Genomic DNA, 15,863 nt, shown 5'->3' with positions numbered 1-15,863 from the left:
TTCCAGATATCCGGTGGATTTATTTGAAAGGGCAGCGGGCGCTTTCCATGGTGCTGAATGGCTGTTAAAATGCAGTGTTCCTTTGAAAGTGTTTCAGAATTCCTACAAGCAACCCGCGAAATGTTGTCCAGCAGCGCTCAAAACTTCGCTTATCTCCTCGCTCACCGCACGCGCTCAAACGGTGGAGTTTGTTAGTGCGTTGCTTGAAACGCCGGCTGCCTGTGGCTATTGGAAAAAAGGCTTCTGAAATCCCAGTCTCACCATTGGCAATGCAAAAGCAGGAGGGACCGGAACAAGGACAAGAGCGCAATTCACCTGTGCTTCGGGAGGTTGCCGAGCAGTGTGGTTTCTGCTCTACAGAGAGAAGACGCAATTCGAACCGTTCACTTGTTGTATTGTGACATGAGAAAAGTGTCGGTAGCCATGATCTCAACGTGCTGGTGAAACCGGAGAAGATGTTTTTTATTTCAGTCCCACTGCACAACTTCTAAAACAAAAACCAATAATTAATCTTGTTTATCGTCCGCGAACGCTCAGATATTTCGCGCCACTCTCTCAGACGTCACACTTTCTCAAAAACTATAAACTGTTTGGAGTGAAAACAATGTCCCGCAAAAAGGCGGGTAAGGGCAAAAACGCCAACAGCAGCCCGACGACAGGCATCCCCACCGGAAACCAGAAGGGGGAAACTGGGAAGAGCACCGCAGGGACGGGGAGCGTGGTGCAGGCGAACGGTATGGTTCATCCGAGCAGACCCTCACTCAGCAACAGCAGCGAGTTTTATGACATCGCATTCAAGGTAAATGCACCTGAGCATTATGCTATGATAGCCATTATTTGTAAACAATAACATTAGGTCACTTTATTATTTTATCTCAGTAAATTGCTAGTTTGTTAGGCTATTATTATTCAACAACACATATCTATATATATATAGGTGGTTGATGATGGGCTACACATGGCAGGTTGATGATGGGCTACATATGACAGGTTGATGATGGGCTACACATGACAGGTTGATGATGGGCTACACATGGTAGTTTGATGGGCTACACATGGCAGGTTATTGGGCTACACATGACAGGTTGTTGGGCTACACATGACAGGTTGATGGGCTACACATGGCAGGTTGATAAGATAATACATGTAATGTGTGAATGTGCATCAAGCAAGTAGGCCAAGACCTAGGTTATCCTACATGTTTGAAAGGACTAATGGGATGTAAACATTATGTTGTGTATAACTTTAATCACCACAGTGACCTTTTGTGTTCACCTTGTCAAGCCTGGGGTGTTTTACAAGACCACAAAACACTCATTCATCAAACTGAGCTATTGCCTCTGCCACAGCTGTGTCACTAAAGACAATCAATAGCACCTCAGCAACCATTGACGGTCACATATGGGAGCAAGAGCCAACACATCTCATAATGTATTCTCTATTTGGCAGTTTTCTGTGTACTAGTGAAGCCGTGTCGTCTTAAGGCTAATCAACAGGTTGTGATGGCTGTCAATTCATCCTGCCACTGCTTCAAAGTTCTCTCTTCCTTACCCCATCTCTCTCTCTCTCTCTCTTCTCTCCTTTCTTATCCTTTTCCTCTCCTCTCTCGCCATTTCCCTCTCTCTCTTTCCCTTTCTGTGCCAAGCCTAAATGTGTTGCCAAACTGTCTCCCCTCTGGCTGTCCCTCCGGTGATGTGCCCCTCTGTCTTTGAAGTGACTGATTTATTAGGACGAGCCAACTGATTAAACAAAGGGAAGCAGTGATTATTAGGAAGAGCCAACATGGTTTATTACCAATCCCCATCCTGTTGATGAGTCACTGTTAGTTAGGCTGTCTGAATGGTAGTCTATTTCTCTGATATACTCCTGTTGCTCCATTAAGAGTGAGGATATACTGAACCAAAATATCAATGCAACATGTAAAGTGTTGGTCTCATGTTTCATGAGCTGAAATGAAAGAGCATTTCGCCGTTGCCAAGATAATCTGTCCGCCTGACTGTTGTGGCATATCAATAAACTGATTAAACAGCATGTTCATTACACAGGTGCACCTCGTGCTGGGGGCAATATTAGGTCAACTTTGTGAACAGTGTCCCATGGTGGCGGTGGGGTTATGGTATGGGCAGGCATAAACTACAGACAACAAGAACAATTGCATTTTATACATGGCAATTTAAACGCACAGAGATACAGTGATGATCCTGAGGCCCATTGTTGTAGCAGTCATCTGCCGCCATCACCTCATGTTTCAGTTTGATAATGCATGGCCCCATGTCAAATGAATCTGTATACAATTCCTGGAAGACTGAAACTGTCCCAGTTCTTCCATGGCCTGCATACTCATCAGACATGTCACCCATTGAGCATTTTTGGGATGCCCTGGATCTGTGTACGGCAGCGTGTTTCAGTTCCTCCCAATATCCAGCTATTTCACACAGCCATTGAAGAGGAGTGAAACAACATTCCACAATCAACAGCCTGATCAACTTTACGCAAAGGAGATGTGTTGTGCTGCACGAGGCAAATGGTGTCACACCAGATACTGACTGGTTTTCTGAGCCACGCCCCTACCTTATTGTTAAGGTATCTGTGCCCAACAGATGCATATCTGTATTCCCAGTCATGTGAAATCCATAGATAAAATCAAATTTATTTATATAGCCCTTCGTACATCAGCTGATATCTCAAAGTGCTGTACAGAAACCCAGCCTAACACCCCAAACAGCAAGCAATGCAGGTGTAGAAGCACGGTGGCTAGGAAAAACTCCTTAGAAAGGCCAAAACCTAGGAAGAAACCTAGAGAGGAACCAGGCTTTGAGGGGTGGCCAGTCCTCTTCTGGCGGTGCCGGGTAGAGATTATAACAGAACATGGCCAAGATGTTCAAATGTTCATAAATGACCAGCATGGTCAAATAATAATAATCACAGTAGTTGTCGAGGGTGCAACAAGTCAGCACCTCAGGAGTAAATGTCAGTTGGCTTTTTATAGAGTTGAAAACAGCAGGTCTGGGACAGGTAGCACGTCCGGTAAACAGGTCAGGATTCCATAGCCGCAGGCAGAACAGTTGAAACTGGAGCAGCAGCGTGGACTGGGGACAGCAACGAGTCATCATTCCAGGTAGTCCTGAGGCATGGTCCTAGGGCTCAGGTCATCCGAGAGAGAAAGAAGGAGAGAATTAGAGAGAGCATACTTAAATTCACACAGGACACCGGATAAGACAGGAGAAGTACTCCAGATATAACAAACTGACCCTAGCCCCCCGAACACAAACTGCTGCAGCATAAATACTGGAGGCTGAGCCAGGAGGGGTCAGGAGACACTGTGGCCCCATTCGATTAGGGCCTAATGAAACTTATTTCAATTGACTGATTTCCTTATATGAACTGTAACTCATTAAAATCATTGAAATTGTTGCATTTTAATATTTTTGTTCAGTTTTGAGGGAGCATGCTGACTGCAGGAATGTCCAACCGGCCTCGCAACCACACCCTTCTTTGTTTTAGTCAGTTAGAAATGTGGCAGCTCTTGAAAAGGATAGGCCTAGAGCAACAACCCAACCCCTGGAGAGAGTTGCAGATTTACAAAATGTCATTCAATTTGGCACCCTTGAGACTATTACCCAGAAATACTCGCACAGTGGAGCTCATTTGTAGCATTTCACTCATTGCTCACCTCAGTTGAGCTCACAAGCATTATGTCAACTGGAGGCTGTTAATTTCATCATTCAAGCCCAAAAACAAGAGCCTTGAAGGATCACTTCACTTCAACTATATTTAGATATTTAGTTCATTATTCCACTGTTAATACATTCCCAAAACAATGAGCATGTCACAAGGTAGTTTTTGCTCTGTCCTGAAAGTGCTCTATGATGAAGATGCGTTCAGTTTTTGAGTGAAATATCAGTTGAATCAACGGCTAAAACCAGTGTGGGGAAAAAACTCCAATGTTCTGATGTTCGAGTCACTGACTCAAACATCAGAGAGAAGTTGAGTTTTCTGTGTGCTGAGGGAAACTCTGCTCATAGACACTGAGAGCGAAACCACAGCGTTTTCCAGTCACTTTACTGGGCCAGGAATGAGATGTAGCCTGCACCCTACAAAAGGGTTTGATTTGCGGTGCGCCACTGGATCCGCTGTGTGCGGGGGCTGGCGGCCTGCGAGAGCCTGCTTTATTACAGCTCATCTGTGCTGAGGCAGCTGCCATATGTCACTCACTGTACACTCTGTAGAGCAGCGCATAGTCTGGGAGATGATTAACAGAGGAAAAACAGGGTACTTCACTTCCTGCTCTATTCACTCTGCCTGGGTCTGTTTAAAATACTGCTGTTTTAAGTGGGAGACAGAGAGTAAAAGACAGGAGAGGATGAAAGAACAGAGGAGGAGATGAGAGGGGAAGAGAGAAGAGGGGTAGATAAGGATAAGAGAGGATGTGGGAACAGGAGAGAAGATTAGAGGAATGAAGATGCCACTGAGATTTTATCAACCTGACCTGACCTGGCTAGATCTCTACTGCATCTCTACTGATTACACTAAACACATCAACTCTATAATGTCATTAGGCCCCAGAAAGAGGGGAATGTGTGCAGCAGGACACTCACACACACGCACAGGCACATAATTCAGTATTGCTATCTGACCAAAATTAAGAGCAGAACCTAATTTCCAGATGCCCAGTCACACTCATCTCTACTGGCCAAACACCAACATGTCGAGACCGCTTTAATCCATTTATTATAAGGTTTAATGAGAATCTAATAATAATGCTGAACAAAACAAATGACCAGATGTGCAATAATGTCTAGGTGACTTCCTTATGGCCACTTGTGTTCCTGATGTTTACCTGTGTTAAGAGACTGACCCAAAGTCACATAAGTGAATGGAGTTATAATGGTTGGCTAGAGGTCTGATATCTCCTGTAGTGAACATAGCCATTGTGTACAGCAGTGATTCTTAACCTGGAGTATGGCTGGAACAACGCGGCTGGGACAACCCGGCTGGGACAACGCGGCTGGGACAACGCGGCTGGGACAACCCGGCTGGGTCAACCCGGCTGGGACAACGCGGCTGGGACAACCCGGCTGGGACAACGCGGCTGGGACAACGCGGCTGGGACAACCCGGCTGGGACAACGCGGCTGGGAACAACGCGGATGGGACAACGGCTGGAACCCGGCTGGGACAACCCGGCTGGAACAACGCGGCTGGAACAACCCGGCTGGGACAACGGCTGGGACAACGCGGCTGGGACAACCCGGCTGGGACAACCCGGCTGGAACAACCGGCTGGGACAACCCGGCTGGGACAACGCGGCTGGAACAACCGGCTGGGCGGCTGGAACAACGCGGCCCGGCTGGGACAACCCGGCTGGAACAACCCGGCTGGGACAACGCGGCTGGAACAAACCGGCTGGAACAACCGGCGGCTGGAACAACTGGAACAACCCGGCTGGAACAACCGGCTGGAACAACGCGGCTGGAACAACGCGGCTGGAACAACGAACGGCTGGAACAAACTCCCTGGAACAACGACGCCAGGACAGCTGGAGTCAATCACCACCTTCCGGAGACACCTGAAACCCCACCTCTTCAAGGAATACCTAGGATAGGATAAATTGTTCCTTCTCACAACCCCCCCCCTTAAATGATTTAGATGCACTATTGTAAAGTGGCTGTTCCACTGGATGTCAGAAGGTGAATTCACCAATTTGTAAGTCGCTCTGGATAAGAGCGTCTGCTGGGACTTAAATGTAAATGTAACGCGGCTGGAACAACGCGGCTGGAACAACGCGGCTGGGACAACGCGGCTGGGACAACGCGGCTGGGACAACGCGGCTGGGACAACGCGGCTGGGACTGCTGGGACAACGCGGCTGGGACAACGCGGCTGGGACAACGCTGGGCTGGGACAACTGGGGCTGGGACAACGCGGCTGGGACAACGCGGCTGGGACAACGCGGCTGGGACAACGCGGCTGGAACAACGCGGCTGGGACAACGCGGCTGGGACAACGCGGCTGGGACAACGCGGCTGGGACAACGCGGCTGGGACAACGCGGCTGGGACAACGGGGCTGGGACAACGCGGCTGGGAAAACGCGGCTGGAACAACGCGGCTGGAACAATGCGGCTGGGACACACCAATATGTTGTGATCAGGGACGTTATGAGGGAGGAGATTGGGGGTTGTGCTGAAATACTATTGAACTGTTTTGTCTCTCTGGGGAAGTGTGCTGGAACCTGTCATGTTCAGTTTGTCCTTGTTACATTGAGACAAAGGGAATGTTCACTTACTGTTTAACCTTCCTTTGTGCAGCTTTGTGGGATGTGTGTTAAAACCCCTTTCATTCAGTTTGTCCCTCTTGCTGTGCTGTAGGTGATGCTGGTGGGAGACTCCGGTGTGGGGAAGACCTGTCTGCTGGTGCGCTTCAAAGACGGAGCCTTCCTGGCAGGAAGCTTCATCTCTACTGTGGGCATCGACTTCAGGGTGAGTGGGGATGGATAATACATGGACACACACACACGTTTCTATAAAAAGGGTAACGTTCAATCAATGTCCTTCATACCTCATATTTGTATATAAAATGGGTCCATTCCTGGCTGAACTTTTAATAGATTTTTTCCGGAACAGAGCTTTTCCTGTGTCCTTAAGCCCTGCGGCTGGAAGTGTTTCCTCTGTGGATACCAGTCTCTCTCTGGAAGACCTATCGATTCTTAAATTAGTTTGACATGCTTTCATTTAGGAACCGTCCCCTGCTGATTGGCATCTCCTCTCCTGTGCCAAATCCACGGCCCCCCATGGGCAGAAAGAAATACATCTAGGAATGAGTCTTGGTTCTGGAATTTAATTTCCAATGAGTCTGGGGGAGGGGGTGTTTATGTGTGTGTCAGTGGAGGCTGCTGAGGGGAGGACGGCTGATAATAATGGCTGGAATGCAGTGATATGTTTGAAGTATTTGATACCATTCCACCTATACTGTTCCAGCCATTACCACGAGCCCGTCCTCCCCAATTAAGGTGCCACCAGCCTCCTGTGGTGTGTATGTGTGCCTGCATTTGTGCGTGTGTGTGCACGTGTGTTGTTCCTGGTTGGTTTCTCCTTCATTGTGTTTCTGTATTGCTTAATGATGTAATGCTACTGCACTGCTTTTGTTAATCTCTTTTCAGTACGTTTAACCTCGGACCCTATAGACTCAAGGCTAGTGCAAGCTATAGCCCTTAAAGCCTTTCCTTTAGAGTGGTCACACATGCTGTAGCATTATCTGACTAGCCACAGCGGCTCTGAACTCCTAACATAAAGGCGTACTGCCTGGTCTGCTCATGTCATATTGATTGGTTATTTAATTGTGTTGCTGCGCTGTGAGACCCTCGTGATTACGTTTTCACCCTCAAGGTTCTCCCTGGCTCTCCTCTGCATGGCCTCTTGGTAAACCGTTCCTCTACTGGATCTCATCCAGCTTGTAAAACCTTTGTGATTCACACCATAAAACCTTCCCATTCAATCCTATTAAATCAAATGTATTTCATTGCCATTATATTTCAAATCCTTTGTCATTATTACCCTCAAGGTTCTCCCTGGCTCCCCTCTGCATGGCCTCTTGTTACAGTACGACAGTTCCTCTACAGCAGGGTTCATCAACTAGATTCATCCAGCGTGTAAAACCTTTACGATTCACACCAAGGAAATTGAATGAATATAACTGATATTCAAGTAATTATATTTCTATGTTTCACTATTTCTCATAAAATGGTCACAGTTGTGGCTTTTGTTGATTCTCATACTGGATGAACCTAGATATAGCAGGCATAGAACATTCATATCTCTACTGGGCCACACCATTTTTGCACCACTAGTGGTATTCTATATGTAATTTCATGCTGTAGAAACCACTCCCTCTGGCCATGTTAGTGCCTTCTCCATATACTATCATAATGCGTTGCAGGACTTGCTAAAAACAATCATAACTTATGTGTCAGCCTCTATGTTGGCTTTAAGTATGGGATGGATGTGTGTCTACAGTCTAAGTATGTGTGTTTATGCAGGAGAGAGAGAAGGGTATAAAATCTATCCTCATCAGTAAATGATGAGAGGGTCTGCTGTGGCAGAAGGCCATCCACGGGTGGTGGGGGGGGGGATTGTTTACCTTGCTGCGATTGGCTGAAAGGGCTGGCCTGCGTCCCAAATGCCACCCTATTCCCTACACAGTACACTGCTTTTGCCCATATGGCTCTGGTTAAAGGTAGTGCTCCATGTAGGGTAGTGCTCCATGTAGGGTAGTGCTCCATGTAGGGTAGTGCTCCATGTAGGGTAGTGCTCCATGTAGGGTAGTGCTCCATGTAGGGTAGTGCTCCATGTAGGGTAGTGCTCCATGTATGGGTAGTGCTCCTTGTAGGGTAGTGTTCCATGTAGGGTAGTGCTCCATGTAGGGTAGTGTTCCATGTAGGGTAGTGCTCCATGTAGGGTAGTGCTCCATGTAGGGTAGTGTTCCATGTAGGGTAGTGCTCCATGTAGGGTAGTGCTCCATGTAGGGTAGTGGGTAGTGCTCCATGTAGGGTAGTGCTCCATGTAGGGTAGTGCTCCATGTAGGGTAGTGCTCCATGTAGGGTAGTGCTCCATGTAGGGTAGTGTTCCATGTAGGGTAGTGCTCCATGTAGGGTAGTGCTCCATGTAGGGTAGTGCTCCATGTAGGGTAGTGCTCCATGTAGGGTAGTGCTCCATGTAGGGTAGTGCTCCATGTAGGGTAGGTAGTGCTCCATGTAGGGTAGTGCTCCATGTAGGGTAGTGCTCCATGTAGGGTAGTGCTCCATGTAGGACACAGACCAGGAGATTGCTCTGTGCTTGATTGCTCTGGCCTTTGGAGTGCCTGGATCATGACAGACCCCGTAAATGATTTCTCAGACTCCCGTTAGCAGGTCATGGACAGCGGCTCTGAATGGGAGGTGTGTGTCTGGTCCCATAGTGTGTGTTTGTGGGCGTAAATGACTTTAGACTTCTGCTATTGAAATGTTTTCAGTTGAGCTCCCAGAGACCTGGTGAAATGGACATCTGATGCTTTCTTCATCTCACAGTTCAATGGCGTTCGTAGCAATTTGCATTGTGTATCAGATAGCTTTTTCAGGGAGGGATATGTCTCCTTTTGTATCATAAAAACACCTCACAGTCACACGCAGACAGACAAACATGCACACATACATGCATACACACAGACACTAATCTGACATTTTGGTAAAACATACTGGTGGAAATAATTTCCTATGTAACAGTAACTTTTAAATAGACCAGGAAGACACAGCGGTACATTGCACTAGTTCAACCACAACCACATACTGACCCAAATCTGTAGTGATACGTTATGTTTCCATGACGACATCACAGTATTGAGCGATTATATAGAGGTCTACTGAGTGGCTCAGTTGTCTTATCTTACAGAAGACCTCAGCAACAAACTTCAGAGTGAAATAATCTGCTGTTCTAGAACTTTGTAAAGACTTAAGCTGTCATAGCTCCAGGATATCTGGAAGTTCAAAATCTCTGCGGTTTTGAAATGTCTTTGTTGAGTCACATCCTTGTACCTCCAGGAAGGGCAGGTGTAGAGAAATGTACCCAGGGACCCAGTATGTCGATGGACGTGGAGATTGTGGGCATCGTCCTGGGAGTCATAGGATTAATCACCACCATTGTAGTGTGTGCACTCCCCACCTGGATGGAGACAACCTTCACAGCAGCTAACTTTGTCACCACGGAGGTGGTCTGGGACGGCCTGTGGATAAGCTGTGTGAAAAGGAGCACGAGCCACATTCAGTGTGAGGTCTACGACTCCATGCCAAGCTCCGCATGGAGCTCCAACCTGCAGGCCACCAGAGCCATGACCATCATGGCTATTATCCTGGGGTTTCTGGGAGTCATGGTCTCCATGGTCGGGCACAAGACCACCAACTACATTAAGGGCAAGATATACAAGTTGATCATTATAACAGGAATATTCTTCATCCTGGCCGGATTTCTCATCCTCATTCCTGTCTCCTGGAAGGCCAGGGAAATCCTCAGCGACTCCTCCAATAAGTTGACTAGAGAGAAGAGGGAACTGGGGGAGCGCTCTACTTCGGCTGGGGGCTGCAGCCTTTCTCCTGATTGGAGGGGCCATACTTAGCAGAACTCTGTATACAAGTGGAACAGAGGTCGCGGCCATCACCACGGGGTCATAGGATGGATAATCTCCATGGTGACCTGGTCATGTGCTTTAGGGATGTTAGACCTTCTGCAGTACAGAAGGAAACTGATTGTATCCTTCTCCTCCTTCTCCTTTATGCTCGGGCTGATATTATTTATAGGGCTGATATTCTTCCTCTACAGATCAAAGTGCACTAACAGCATCAAGAGGAATCCGTCTAAAGCCGAAGTGATTAACTTTATTGGACTATTGTTCATCATGGCTGGTTTAACCCAGCTGATCTTTACCTCCTTTGTTGCCTTCGACTTGACACAAAACCCTGACAACTTCCTGCAGAGTAATGGCCTTATGTTTTCAGCTGAACCCGTTAGGTGGGCTGCTTCAATGCTTCTAATAGGAGGGACTATACTCTGCTGCTGCTGCTGCTTTAAAAAAGAAAAGCCTGAGTTGATCATTGACTCTATTGGCCTAAACCGTATCTTACATGTTAGTGAATCTGAGAGAAGCAAATAGTTGTAAGTAATTAGATGATTGGTGATGGATACGCTTCATGGTCTGGACCCACACTGGACCCTGCAGGGTAAGATTGCCCACCACTTGTCCAAACACTTGAAAGGTAGATGTCAGCATGTTGTATAGGGCTGACTGAGGTGCAATGTTTTATAGGTTGTGGAACTGACTCCAAAATCCATTGTTTTTCCATTATTCTGAATAATAAATGCTGTTATTATTCAACTCCTGTGCTGTCTCCTGACTTCATTTGTTCATTGGGTGGAACTATGTTCTTCCTCAGAGCTCGGGTTGTTTCTGGACAGGGATAACATGTCTCATCAAGGTGTAGCTGTAGACACTGGGGTTTTTAGTTGATCACGCAGATGTATATTGAACTAGTTGATACCCACATAGCTGAACAACAACTCTCTCTCTCTCTGTTTCACCCTCTCCCCATTCTATATTTCCCTTTTTTCTCTTTCCTACCTCCCTGACTCTCCCTTTATCCCTCCATTATGTAACTGTTGCCTCTCCAGTGTCAGGGCTGGGTTCATGTCCAGGATGGTGCAACTCAATATTAGGAAGGTGTTCCTAATGTTTGGTATTCTCTGTGTTCTGCCTCTTTAAGAGCAGAATGCTGATTAATGTCCAACATGCATTTTAAATGTTGCTAGATTTTTGTTGTTGTTATGTAAGCTTGTTTCAGCTCCTATTTTCTATTGGTTTAGGACGCTCCCAGGCATGCTCTCCCAGGAGGGTTTTGGTTTGGTTACATAAGAGAGGGATACTGATTGATGCAATTAATTGTGTTTTTATTTATTTTATTCATTAATTTCTTATATAATCTGCATACTCTGTTTATTAAGAAGAACATAAACAAATCTGTTATTGACGAGAAAGAGAGAGGCAGTGGCTGCTGCAGCTGCCTGGCACATCTTCAATAGGAAAGACAACATTTCAATGATTGTCGTTCGTATAATTAATTTTCCTTTATGAAATAGGTTATCAAACTACTCATGTGACAGCGAATGAAGAGTGAGGGAGTGAGGGGGGTGGGCACTTCTAGTCCATATTTAGTCTCAACTGTGGTTGCTGGGCAATGTTTCTGCAGCGAGGTTAGAACTGGTTTCTGGTTTCAAGCCCTTGTAATTACGAAGAATGCTAGATGCATAATGTGTCCAGATTTGACCTGATTCTAGACACTTTATGATGCGTCTCCAGGCAGCAGATTGCCATTTCCACCTGGTTTATTAGGCAGCAGATTGCCATTTCCACATGGTTTATTAGGCAGCAGATTGCCATTTCCACGTGGTTTATTACTCTGTTTTATTAAGGCAGCACACAGATTGCCATTTCCATTTTTATTAGGCAGCAGATTGCCATTTCCACATGGTTTATTAGGCAGCAGTTTATTGCATTGCCATTTCCACGTGGTTTATTAGGCAGCAGATTGCCATTTACGTGTGTGTTTTTGCATTTTTTTATTTTTTATTTTATTTTACCTTTATTTAACCAGGCAAGTCAGTTAAGAACACATTCTTATTTTCAATGACGGCCTGGGAACAGTGGGTTAACTGCCTGTTCAGGGGCAGAACGACAGATTTGTACCTTGTCAGCTCGGGGGTTTGAACTCGCAACCTTCCGGTTACTAGGCCAACGCTCTAACCACTAGGCTACCCTGCCGCCCCAGGGTAGCCTATTTGTGCAAGCGAAAGTGCAATATTCCAATGAGAGAAATTGGAGGAAGCTAAGTTGTTGTGTATGCATCTGTCTGTTGTCTCACCAAAGCACGTCAATCAATGACTTTATGGACAGACTCGGAGTTGGTCCAGATGTGAACAATATGTATTAGACTGTCAGACGCTCCAGTCAGGCTCATCAACTCTGTTACCAACAGATACAAGCAATCAATGTTTCAACCTATCGATGTGCTGCACACACACACTCACTCACTCACTGTTCTCCTCACATTGTGATTGTTCTCATCCATCATTGTCTGAGAGTTGAAACATAGTCACGTCACTTCAGTTATTCTCCAGATTGCACTTTGGATATTTATATATCTCATTGCTGAGAATAATATGTGTGAGGAGGAGTGGAAGACAGTGTCACTGTTGTTGACTCCCCAAAGATACTGGTGGGGAAATGGAATCATACAGTATCTCATCAACAGCAGTAAATCCCATGGCAACACATTACAGCAGAGAGAAACTATACCGTCTTGCCGAATTTGATCAATTTGGCTTGGTCTAACTGGTATTTGTTCAGTGCAAACCAGGATAGAAATAGCATGTTTTATTTGAAATACTTTAGAAGCATTTGATTTAGTTTGTCTGGTATAATGGAACCAATAAACAGTCCTTTCAGGTAAGCTAAATCAAGCGCACCTAAAATATTTCAAAGAAAACAACAAATTTAAAATGTTCAACCCAGGTCTGCACTCAGTGCACCGAATACTATCAACATTAGCATTTACCCTTACATGTCTTCAACTTGAGCGAGAGGAGTTGATAATTCCCTTAACAACCAATATTCCCATGACAACCATAATGGGTCAAGGAAATGTCCCCATTGGATGGCAACAGCGGTCGGTGCGTACGTCCTCTTAAAAGGCATTGAGGGAAAGGAAGGATGAGAGCATGAAAAGACACAAGGGAGAGGTGGAGAGCAGATTGTATAGAGCAATATCCTGTTTCTCTCCTCTTCTCCTTCTCCCCTCTTCTCCTCTTTCCAAGCCAAATAACAACCTCTTCTGATGGGCTCTATGTTTATTACTGATTTGTTGTTGAGCGTCAGACTCTCTCGCTCTCCCTCCCTACCTCCCCATTTCTTTGTATAATCTACCTCACCTCTTCTCCTGTGTAGAAGTAAACTCTCTCAATCCTACTGCTCTCATTCAAACGCACAAACGCTAGTCGGATCCTGTTGGGGAAAAAAAGTCAGCTTCTAACTGCATAAATCTGTCTTTCCCTCCCTGAGTGACATCTCCTGGCATTATACAGCTACGTCCCAAATGATACCCTGTTCCCTATTCAGTGCATTACCTTTCACTGGGGCCCATAGGGACACAGCCTAGATGTATGCCTTTCGGGACGAGACAAATGTTCTGTTTCATCATGTATAAAGTCGGTTGGTTAAAAGGTATCAGTGGAATTGATGGAAGCTCATGTGGATCTGAGATCAAAGCTGGGGTTCTGGGCCCGTATCCAGAGAAAGCGTGCTGATCTAGGAACAGATCCCCTCCTGTCCTTGTAATCATATTCATTATGACCTAAAAGGCTGAACTAGTCCTAGAACAGCGCTCCTATTCTGAGACAACCCTGGTGGTGTTTCTTGTTATGCATCCCTATAGGCATTTTGATAGTCTTCACAGAGACCAGTGTTGTTAGTGGCGGTCCACAAGAAACGTTCCCAATCACCAAGTCCCCTTGATTAGACTACTGATAGCTCTGTCCTTGTTCTCATTCAGGTCCTGCTGGGTATGTCAGGAGCTTGACCTCTCTTGTCCTTAGACATATGTCTCTTCAACTGTTGTCATGTCCAGTGTCTCTCCTTGGTTGAGTGCATGAATGTTTTTCTATTGACAGCTGTTGTATTTATGTACACCTGTGTGTGAGAGAGCGGCGTCTGTCGATGCATGTGTTTGTTCATCACCATCTCTGATTAGAGTGCAAGGCCACTGTTGACCTCGGTGGCTGTCGTCCCTTCCCTTGATCCCAGCCTTTCTGAGCTTGTGTGTAATAGTTCAGTCTATATCGACATGCGTGGCATTTCTAATGATCTGTGGTGTGTCTGTGGTGACAGGTCATACATTTACATGTTAGTCATTTAGCAACTCTCCTTCCGTGGCCTCCAACTGCTCTTAAATGCAAGTAAAACTAAATACATGCTCTTCAACCGATCCCTGCCTGCCCATCTAGCATCACTACTCTGGACAGTTCGGACTTACAATGTGTGGACAACTACAAATACCTTGGTGTCTGGTTAGAATGTAAACTCTCCTTCCAGACTCACATTAAGCATCTCTAATCCAAAATTATATCTAAAATCGGCTTCCCATTTCGCAAAAAAAGCATCCTTCACTCATGCTGCCAAACAACCTCGTAAAACTGACTAATCTACCGATCCTTGACTTCGGCGACATCATTTACAAAATAGCCTCCAACACTACTCAGCAAATTGTATGCAGTCTATCACAGTGCCATCCATTTTGTCACCAAAGCCCACCACTACTACCCACCACTGCGACCTGTATGCTCTCGTTGGCTGGCCCTCGCTTCATATTTGTCGCCAAGCCCACTGGCTCCAGGTCATCTATAAGTCTTTTTGGGGGAAAGCCCCACCTTATCTTAGCTCACTGGTCACCATAGCAGCACCCATCCGCAGCACACGCTCCAGCAGGTATATTTCACTGGCCAAATCAAATCAAATCAATTGTTATTTGTCACATACACATGGTTAGCAGATGTTAATGCGAGTGTAGCGAAATGCTTGTGCTTCTAGTTCCGACAATGCAGTAATAACCAACAAGTAATCTGACTAACAATTCCAAAACTACTGTCTTATACACAAGTGTAAGGGGATAAAGAATATGTACATAAAGATATATGAATGAGTGATGGTACAGAGCAGCATAGGCAAGATACAATAGATGGTATCGAGTACAGTATATACATATGAGATGAGTATGTAAACAAAGTGGCATAGTTAAAGTGGCTAGTGATACATGTATTACATAAAGATGCAGTAGATGATATAGAGTACAGTATATACGTATACATATGAGATGAATAATGTAGGGTATGTAAACATTATATTAGGTAGCATTGTTTAAAGTTGCTAGTGATATATTTTACATCATTTCCCATCAATTCCCATTATTAAAGTGGCTGGAGTTGAGTCAGTGTGTTGGCAGCAGCCACTCAATGTTAGTGGTTGCTGTTTAACAGTCTGATGGCCTTGAGATAGAAGCTGTTTTTCAGTCTCTCGGTCCCAGCTTTGATGCACCTGTACTGCACCTGTACACCCCCAAAGGCAATTCCTCATTTGGTCACCTTTCCTTCCAGTTCTCTGCTGCCAATGACTGGAATGAATTGCAAAAATCACTGAAGCTGGAGACTCATATCTCCTCATATCTCCTCACTAACTTTCGTAAGCTGTCCCTTACATCATTGCAACTTATGACATCAGTATCTCTATGCACATCTA

General features: G+C 45.7%; 2 protein-coding genes across 2 annotated transcripts; both read left to right on the top strand.

The window, feature by feature from the left end:
- The first annotated feature begins 604 nt into the window (after positions 1-604).
- LOC135553858 (ras-related protein Rab-26-like) lies at positions 605-7,634 on the top strand. The gene is made up of 3 exons (XM_064985789.1): positions 605-799; positions 6,368-6,478; positions 7,599-7,634. Exons 1-3 carry the CDS (start codon positions 605-607, stop codon positions 7,632-7,634), a joined length of 342 nt encoding a protein of 113 aa, XP_064841861.1.
- A 1,939-nt stretch (positions 7,635-9,573) lies between these two features.
- LOC135553857 (claudin-4-like) lies at positions 9,574-10,142 on the top strand. The gene has a single exon (XM_064985788.1). It carries the CDS (start codon positions 9,609-9,611, stop codon positions 10,140-10,142), a length of 534 nt encoding a protein of 177 aa, XP_064841860.1. The 5' UTR covers positions 9,574-9,608.
- The last annotated feature ends 5,721 nt before the right edge of the window (positions 10,143-15,863 follow it).

This window comes from Oncorhynchus masou, chromosome 14 (genome assembly GCF_036934945.1).
Source record: "Oncorhynchus masou masou isolate Uvic2021 chromosome 14, UVic_Omas_1.1, whole genome shotgun sequence".
NCBI classification, from domain to species: Eukaryota; Metazoa; Chordata; class Actinopteri; order Salmoniformes; family Salmonidae; genus Oncorhynchus; species Oncorhynchus masou.
Note: the sequence above shows the minus strand (reverse complement) of the source record. Positions and strands in the feature narration are given on the sequence as shown.

Excerpts from the sequence above, each read along its gene's own strand:
- LOC135553858 (XM_064985789.1), top strand. The coding sequence starts at position 605 with ATGTCCCGCAAAAAGGCGGGTAAGGGCAAAAACGCCAACAGCAGCCCG. Across the intron at positions 800-6,367 it reads TTTATGACATCGCATTCAAG|GTGATGCTGGTGGGAGACTC; the intron begins GTAAATGCACCT and ends GCTGTGCTGTAG. Across the intron at positions 6,479-7,598 it reads CTGTGGGCATCGACTTCAGG|TACGACAGTTCCTCTACAGC; the intron begins GTGAGTGGGGAT and ends CTCTTGTTACAG.
- LOC135553857 (XM_064985788.1), top strand. The coding sequence starts at position 9,609 with ATGTCGATGGACGTGGAGATTGTGGGCATCGTCCTGGGAGTCATAGGA.